Source organism: Sinocyclocheilus rhinocerous, unplaced genomic scaffold (genome assembly GCF_001515625.1).
Source record: "Sinocyclocheilus rhinocerous isolate Xijiao unplaced genomic scaffold, SAMN03320098_v1.1 scaffold257, whole genome shotgun sequence".
NCBI classification, from domain to species: Eukaryota; Metazoa; Chordata; class Actinopteri; order Cypriniformes; family Cyprinidae; genus Sinocyclocheilus; species Sinocyclocheilus rhinocerous.
This window is the reverse complement of record NW_015634026.1, coordinates 1500651-1510013: the sequence shown is the minus strand read 5'-3', so window position 1 is coordinate 1510013 and position 9363 is coordinate 1500651. Positions and strand designations below refer to the sequence as shown.

Sequence of the window (9363 nt, the reverse complement as noted above, 5' to 3'; positions counted from 1 at the left end):
AACAACCACATTGCATGCTGCTTCTGCGTCAGACTGATGCTGGCTGGACAGGATTTACCGCGAGTTTTCAAAATCGCAATAATCAAATACGGTTTTGATGATAATTCAATTTTAAACGATAATACTAACCGTCAGGGCATTTTATCGTGATTTATCGTGAAACCGGTAATCGTTCCATCCCTAGTCTGTTCATGTACACTATGGGGTACAACAGTGACTGCCATGGTTTTGGAAGTATTTTTCAAATTTATTTTCTCCAAAAATTCATGAACCAATACAGCTACCTCAGATTATTCAAAAAATTACAAACTTTGATTTAAAGCATAAAAATATATATAAACTATCTGTATGAAATAAAATAAAAATGATATGTGTAAACATATGAAAAAAGGTGCAAGACTGTACTTTATTTTATTAATGAATGAACTATGTTGCGTTTTACTCTTATAATATTTTATAATATACTACTATATATTTACATAATGACATTGTTTATATTCATATTAAATATTAATAACAATATAACAATAATAATAAACATACTAATAAGAAATATTGTTTAGGTTAATCATATTTTATTTTTGTTATTTTTTCTTCTGTGATTATTGGATAATGGATCATGTAATTCTTTACTGGGAATTTGGCATATTTTATGTATGGGGAAAATGAATGGGATTTTTCTCTTCCGGCAACAAACAGTTGCAGCCTTATTAGCAGTTCAAGATTATGATCATGTAATTCTTTACTGGGAATTTGGCATATTTTATGTATGGGGAAAATGAATGGGATTTTTCTCTTCCGCAACAAACAGTCGCAGCCTTATTAGCAGTTCAAGATTATAGTGCTCAAGTCGACTGCATCCTTTTAACCTTCTCTAAGGATGGCTGTAAATAATCAGATTTGGCTAATTCATCCTGTCTAATGCCCTTTCCAGTGATCTGGGCTTGTTAAAGCATTAGTACACGATGAATTGTATCAGCCTGTGTGACGTAGTGCAGCAATGTGTGTCATGGTTGGTGTTATTTTGCTCTTTGGGCTGCAAGATGCAGGGAACATTTCTGCAGGAAACCAGAAGCCATCTCACTGTGCTATTCTGAGTCAGGTGGTTTGCAGAGGCAATAACCGCTAGTTCAGACCCATGTGTAGGTGTCTCACACAAAATGTGCAGGAGTGCTCATCTAGGATCAGTTTGAGCTGTCATTAATAATAAACCCACTGATTACGAGGGATAAAAGAAGAATTACTATACAAAATCTACAATTGTGCATGTCATTTGTCATGTGTTTTTGTCATCTTAAATACTTTTGCCCTACTGGTTATGAGGTAATGCATATGTCAACATTCTACCACCCAAGGACATTGCAGACTAGTAGGGCTGACAAGCTACACAAAATCGTGTTCAAAATCGCAGGCGATTCATTGCCGATTATGAATGTGATTTTGTGTAGCTTGTCAGTGAACTACGGCTCTGTGTAGTAAACACCACTCCATCTGAAAGCACGTGCTGGAGAGATTTACTACTAATCACCAGAAGCGGCTTTACTGACGAGATGCGCATGAAAATCGCATTCGATTTTTTGCCCAGCCCTAATCTTGTGAAATGGCATATTTTGCTTGTTTTTTTCAGCAGTTATCACTAGCATCTCAGATGTCATTGAGCTCCAGGAACAAATTTGAGGCATTGGTTTCACTACTAGTCAGGAGTAAGGATAATTCAAGATAGTTATGATACTAGTCATCCAACAACCATCTTGTCAGTTAGTTTATAAAGATGCAGTGGTTGTTGGTAGGTGTTTTTTGTGGAATATCCAGTTTATTTTTAGCCATTTTTAACCTGTTATTTTTAGATCTACAAAAACAGTATTTATAATATTATTTCAACTCTTTCTCATAATCACGCTTGTTTATAGTGCACGTTTCACAGTTTACCTACATTTGATATTCTTCTAGCTATTTACCTTTAGTGGGTAATGAATCGGAGTCTTGCACATTTACAGGAAATAGCTTGTTTTCAAAATGAAAAATAAGATGGATAACCTTCTTGGCATATTTGCATTTTATATAATTTACTTTCAAGCAGCATTGTTAGGCTTTATTATTATTATTATTATTATTATTAGTTTCACAGTTTACCTACATTTGATATTCTTCTAGCTATTTACCTTTAGTGGGTAATGAATCGGAGTCTTGCACATTTACAGGAAATAGCTTGTTTTCAAAATGAAAAATAAGATGGATAACCTTCTTGGCATATTTGCATTTTATATAATTTACTTTCAAGCAGCATTGTTAGACTTTATTATTATTATTATTATTATTTATTTTATTTATTTTTATTATTTTTTTGATTATTCAAATCTTAAGTATCAAGTTCAAATTTACATATCAAATATGATGCATCAGGCTTTTGATGAATGTTTAGGCCTATTTTTTTCCATCTCTCAAACTACAGAGCTTTGATCATAAATCCAAGCATTTAAATATCATCTTACTAAAACATACTGATATCTGTATGCAATTTATGTAACTAGTCTGCTATACGGTTTTAAAAATCTCATGGATTGACATTAGGGATGCACCGATAGGATTTTTGGGGGCGGATACCGATACCGATTTTAACAAACACTTATTATTTGTTTTTGTATACATTTTAATATTTTTTGTAAGTTTAAATATTTATGAGATCTTCTTTACTAAGGCGGGACTCTTATTTTGATTGGTTTTCTAGTCTATGTCGGAGCTTACGTTATATGGGTAATGAAAGCACGCAGTTCTTCGGATGATGGTTGTAAATTGAGGAAAAATCGGCCGATAAATATCGGCGGCCAATACATCGGTGCATCCCTAATTGACATAAGTTATCATAATGTAATTGTTGGTCATATAATTAATATCTGCATTCTGTACCAAATTACATAATTTTTGCTCAGTTTGGGCCTCTGAATGAAATGTTTTTTTTTGTTTGTTTTTTTTCAAGTGTGAACCCAATATTATAATATATTTGTATATATTATATACGGTTCAATAAGCTGTTCCAAAAAATAAATAAATAAATAATCGGACTTGTTTCATATGGATTAAGTTCGAATTAGTCCTATATAATGTTTTTCACTGACCCAGCATTGTTTCATTATACTGTAATCTGTTTTTCTCTTTCACCCACATTGAGGTAGCCTAGCAGCTACCAATGTGAATTAGCCCACTAGCTAACACTGAACAACACTAGCCCACTCAAAACCGCAACGAAAGACTCAAGTCCCGACAGGCTAGGCCTGTTCATTCTTTCAGCAATATGTTCCCTAGCAATAAACTCACTCATTTGTCTTTTGTACCATCTCTCTTTTATGAATAATATCCAAAATCTCTGATGCTGCTTTGGAACCGGTGGCCATTTGCCTGAGGAAAGCCGGTCATCGTGTTTGTTGGGTGTTGTTTTAGAAGCATCTGCAGGGCCTGCCCCTTCCTGGCATCCTTTCAGTCGAGCGATATGCTGTGTGGGCGTGCTGTCCTGCTGCTTCCAGCCTTCTCGAAGCAGCATCAAGGCAAATCCCACGGAATGGATGCCAGCTTCCTGGTATTCTTCTGAGAGTCTTTTTTCCAAAATCTCCAAATGTCTATTTGATGGCATAGAGTGGAGTTTACGATCGCAAAAATTAACCATTAGAAACGGTTGCGCTACTTTCAGGGTCGATTTCCACACGGCAGTCTTGCTCATCTTGCCCGACACTTGTCTTTGAGTGGGCATGTTGAAGAATGTCTTGGCCTGTGTTTGAAAACCATGACTCATTTTCTTTTTTTAATGGCTTGGTGACATCGTTTCCAGTGAAATTGTGGATTTTAATTATTGCCGCTCTGGGGGAAAAGCCAAGCATCTTTGCATGTTTCAGTATGTCAGTCGTAAGCCATTTTGAATGCTGTTAAAACAACAAATTTGATTTCAAGAAAACTGGTGTGGTTGGTCTCTGTCTAAATATTTACATGTTTATGACAAATCTCCCACAGTGATTGCAATTTAACCACAGTTTGAAGCTCTTTACCATCTTAAATATCCCGTGAACTGCGCTCAAACCTTCTGTTGCGTTATGTTGTGTAATCATTTTTGCCATCTGCTGTGTCTGAGCAAACAGAGCCTTTGCTCTCTGCATGTTCAGAACACTCAACGGCATTAATAGACCCAGAATGTCTTAAAATATCACATTGTCTACATGTAAGATAGACCCTGTCCAATGACATGGGTTGGCTGTTCTCTAGAGTAAACAGTTTATTGTCATTGAATTATGTTCTGGTCATTTGCTCATGATGGTCAAACAAAGTGTCATTATCAGTCCAGTAAGTTTTCGGTGTGGGCAGGACTATCCAGCTTGGAAACCAAGCGACCAACAAAATGTAGTATTGCTTGTCATAGCTGGGTTAAGATATAGGCTAAGTCCCTACATAGCTGTAAAAGCATCCGTTATCCATTAGAAAATGTAATAACCATTAGTTATTTGTTTTATTTTAATATTTCATAATATATATTATATAATATATATTTTATTGATATCTATATTTATTTTATTGTTGGTATTTTTATATATTTTTTATTTTTATCATTTTATTTTTATTTTAATCTTATAGATTTTTTATAAAAAAATTTTAATTGATCTTTTATTTTATTTTCAGAATATTTTTTTATATCATGTGTTTTATTTTGTTTTATTTTTGATATATTTATCATTTTATTTTTATTTTAATCTTATAGATTTTTTATAAAAAAATTTTAATTGATCTTTTATTTTATTTTCAGAATATTTTTTTATATCATGTGTTTTATTTTGTTTTATTTTTGATATATTATTTTTGTTATTTTATGTTCTATTTTTTATAATATTGTATGTATAATATATATATATATGTGTTTATTTTATGGTATTTTCATTTTACGTTTGGTATTTTCATTTTTAATTTGTTGTTGTTTTTATATTCATTCGTTTTTATTTTTATAATATTTTATTGTAAGTATTGTAATATCTGATATCTTCAGTATACCATGGTACCACTGTAGTACTTTTAAGGGCTGCATTAAGTGTATGCTTGTGTCAGCTTGTGCTGTTCTACACAAAGAAATTCTTCTACACATCTCAAGGTCTTCGTAAAGGAAATATAAAAATAAATACATCTCTGCTCTCAATCTCTTTATAAAGGAAACATAAAGAATACGTCTCTGCTAGTGGAGAATATTGCAATCACATTAAAATTTTTCACTGGCATCCTTGTGTTGCTAATTGGAATAGATTTAATTTTGTTCCCTGTTATCCGACAGTTTTTAAGAGAGGACCTCAACTACCATGACCCCAAAGCCAAGCACAACAGTTTCCACGGTGACGACCAGCTCATAAGCGTGGAGGACCTGTGGAATGCCTGGAAGAGTTCGGAAGGTGAGCGCGACCGTTTCATAATGAGCCATTAGCGCAAAAAGCTGCTTGTCATGCTTTTCTCACATGCAGTGGGGAATATGTTGTACCTTTTCATGAGAAACCGCACATCGGTTGACCTTTGCTAATGCGAACTCACATTCTTACAAGGTTTTTTCTGACTTTAAAACGTCAGAGTCAGATTTTTTTTATGTTTAGTTTTTTCAGTTGACTGCACAATGTGCCTTGAACTGTACTGCTGAATGAAATGCTGCGGGGAAAAAAAAATTGGTTAATTATTTAAAATATTTCCCAAATTCATTTTGTGATACCACATGGTTTTACCATGGCATGTATCATTAATAACAACATGTTTTTTTTTATATTACTTGGCCATGTTAATATAGTGGTAAAGGAACATGGAAAAATTATCAATGCCATAATATTTTTGTTTTACAGTACATCTGTAAAATGTCAACAATGTTTATTATTTTTGTTAATAATAATATATATTTTTTATTTTACAGTGAAATATTACAACAGGAGTATTTTATTTGTATTTTTTTAGTAATAATAATAATAACAATATGTATATACCTTAATGTAACATGGTACAATCATAATGCTAATGCATGGTACATTTTGTAGGGCATGTGTTGAGTGTTAACATGGGCCTCTTAGCAGCAGGAGTGTGAACGCTTAGGGAGCCACTTTTCAATGGTTTTCAACACCTCCTCCAAATCTAGATACATTCCAGATCTGCTCCAGAACACTCAACATGTGCTCCTGCTCATAAATGTACAGCTGTGAATGAGGCCTTGGTAAAACTAATGCTAAAAGGAATAAAAGTGTGCTGCTTGCTGCAGTGTATCTACTGCTGCACATTGCAGCAATTGTGGACCGGAATGTATCACAGGTTTGTGTCTGAAAGAAAAATAAATAAATAAAATAATGTTTAATTAGTAAGTAACCATATATTAGTGTAAAGTCAGGACATCACAACACAATACATTTACCTATCAATTTTTAAATGCAAGGAACATACGATTCCCTTATCTTTTGTTGTTAAGCTAAGAGGCCCATAAGAACACTAGTTTGTGTGACCTAATCCTCAAATCATAAACGAAACTATGCAAAGTAACAGAAAATTATACTGGTTATTCAGCAACCAAATTGGCAGTTAGATAATTTATCTATATTATTTTTAGCTAGCCTCCCTTACGAGGTTTCTTTTCTCAACACTCCTCAGCGCTGAAAGTGAACACTCGATGGTGATTGGCTAATTTTTTTTTTTTTACCAACGGAGGCACTAGAGCTCACCTCTCCCCCGGCCTCCCCCTCCCCTTCTCTATCATTAGCGGTTGTAATTACATCAGCAGATTCGGCACATTCGCGATAGAAAAGCGGCGCTTTCACGTTATGGTATTACAACTGTGAAATAATACACATTCTGAGACATGAACTGACATGAATTGTGAATTTTATTAACATTAAATCGTCCTCCTCCCATTTTCACCTCAAAATTATGGGGAAGCTGTGCCTCCCCCGACGAGCCGCCACTGTTGATAATAATAAGAAATGTTTCTTGAGCAGCAAATCAGCATATTTGAATAATTTCTGAAGGATCGTGTGACACTAAAGACTGGAGTAATGATGCTATAAATTCAGCTTTACCATCACAGAAATAAATTACATATTAAAATATATTAAATGTTATTTTAAATTGTAATAACATTGCATAATACTACTGTTTTTACTGTATTTTTGATCAAATAAATGCAGTCAAGAGACTTCTTTCAAAAACATTTAAAATCTTACCAACCCTAAACTTTTGAACGGTAATGCAGGTTGTAATTTAACCTATTTATATGTTAAACCTGTTATTTATCCTATTTAAGAGTTGCACTTAGTGCTGATATGTTGCTAATGAACCCGTTTTAAAAATATAGTTTGCCACATCCCTATGAACACATGTGCTACTTGCACTTCCTTCATCTGGAAATGAAAAGTCAAGTCAAGCACATTGTATTATGGGATTGCATGATGCGTCATGCATGCACATTGAAATACTGTATTCTTGGATCTTACTATAAACCCTCCACAATGTCTGTCTAGGGTTCAGGCATTCTCTGTGTTTCCTCTGGTCCTTGTTTTCTCTCTCTCTCTTTTTATTTCTCTCTCTCTGGACTGCTTTATCCTGCATTGCAGCTCTTCCTCAAAGCACAGCTGAAGAGCCAAGGATATGAAAGCTGATCTGTCCCAGCACACACACACACACACACACTGAGCAGAGTTTTGTGCCAGGGTCAGGCGAGAGAGAGATATACTCTTACAGTGTTTTCTTTGAGAGCTGGCAGTGTCTGCCTTTTTTCAAATGTGGTGTGACAGTGAATATGTCTGTTATTTATGCCAGTGTAATATTTGTACTCCTTTAAAATGTGATGTCTATGCTGGATGGTTTTTATGCCAGCTGTCACTCTGCTCTGAATGCTTTATTTTTGGTGTCTTTTCCCTTTTCATTGAAATATCATGGGCAGCTTTGATCGCTTAGTGTCATTGCCATTGACAGCTGATTGATTGCAATGAAACTTGGCCTCTGGCAAACTACTTTTTGTGTTTTTTGCGAATTTTCTCATGTTTCATCGCCAGAATGTGACCTGGCAGATAACCCTAGCAAGGTCCCAAAAAGTCATGTGACGTGGATAAACAAATAATTACAAATATGAAAACAAATAATATTTGATCTTTTTAGTATGTTTTATTTTAATGTTTCTTATTTTTACATAAGATTTTATTTTTTATGGATTATTAGTTTTTATTAAAAAAAAATTTATTAATTTTATTAATTATTAGCTTTTATTACCTCACAAATCCCCTGTAGTTTTCTCATAAACCCCAGTTTAAGTAAGTTTGTTCTAAGATATATATAGTTTGACATGAAAGATTTGGCTTCTTCTCAAGATCTCACCAGGCTCGTATTGTACAGTCGTACAAACAGCAATTGAAAGGCCAACAAAAAAAGCACACAGTATGATTAGGATCATTTATCAGTTGATTAAGAGCGATAAATCCAGCATGAAAGAGAAGCTTCTTCAGAATCAGATATTGACACTTTTTCTATTTCTCGCTCTATTCCCTGCAGACCTCTGATTATGTAACGATTTGTTTTTTAAAAACCGTCACGATTCTTACTAAATTAAAAACTCCATTAGGATACTCATTTTAAGTCAAAACCACCCACTTTTGGTCACACATTGTATTACACAGCATTTATCAGCTTGTTTTGATAAATGAGTTCTGATACGTGATGATGCTCATGAATTTGACCTAATTCTAGCTTTGTGTTTCTCTTCCTCAGTGTACAACTGGACAGTGGATAAGGTTGTGGAGTGGCTTATTGACTATGTCGAGCTGTCACAATATGAAGAAGCCTTCCGGAAGTTGAATTTCAATGGTACATCCATGCCCCGGTGAGTAAACGACCAATTAACGGGTAGAGTGGTCCTTTAAAGCTGTAATTCTAAAAGTATCATTTTAATAATATTGTACATAATAAAAAAAACAAATTTTATATTATTTTAATAGTGCATTATATGTGTTTATAATTGTGTATAGTATACACATATACATGCACACTACTGTTAAAAAGTCTTTAATGCAAACCAAGGCTGCATTTTGATCAAATATACAGTAATAATGTGAAATAATGTGGTTATAGTTCAAGATAACACTTTCTATTTTACTATTTTTAAAATGTAATTTATTCCTGTGATGATAAAGCTGAATTTTTAACATCATTACTCCAGTCTTCAGTGTCACATTATCCTTCAGAAATCATTTTAATAAGCTGGCTATTATTATCAGTTTTGAACACAGTTGTGCTGCTTAATAAATCTCTCTCTCTCTCTCTCTCTCTCTCTGTGTATATATATATATATATATATATATATATATATATACACAGAGAAGG

General features: G+C 33.7%; 1 protein-coding gene across 1 annotated transcript in view; it reads left to right on the top strand.

Moving 5' to 3' along the window:
• Positions 1 to 9363, top strand: part of LOC107745192 (stromal interaction molecule 1-like) — a 52484-nt gene that overhangs the window by 13818 nt on the left and 29303 nt on the right. The window contains 2 exon segments of the mRNA XM_016559040.1: positions 5303 to 5417; positions 8752 to 8863. Coding sequence (XP_016414526.1) covers positions 5303 to 5417; positions 8752 to 8863 — 227 coding nt within the window.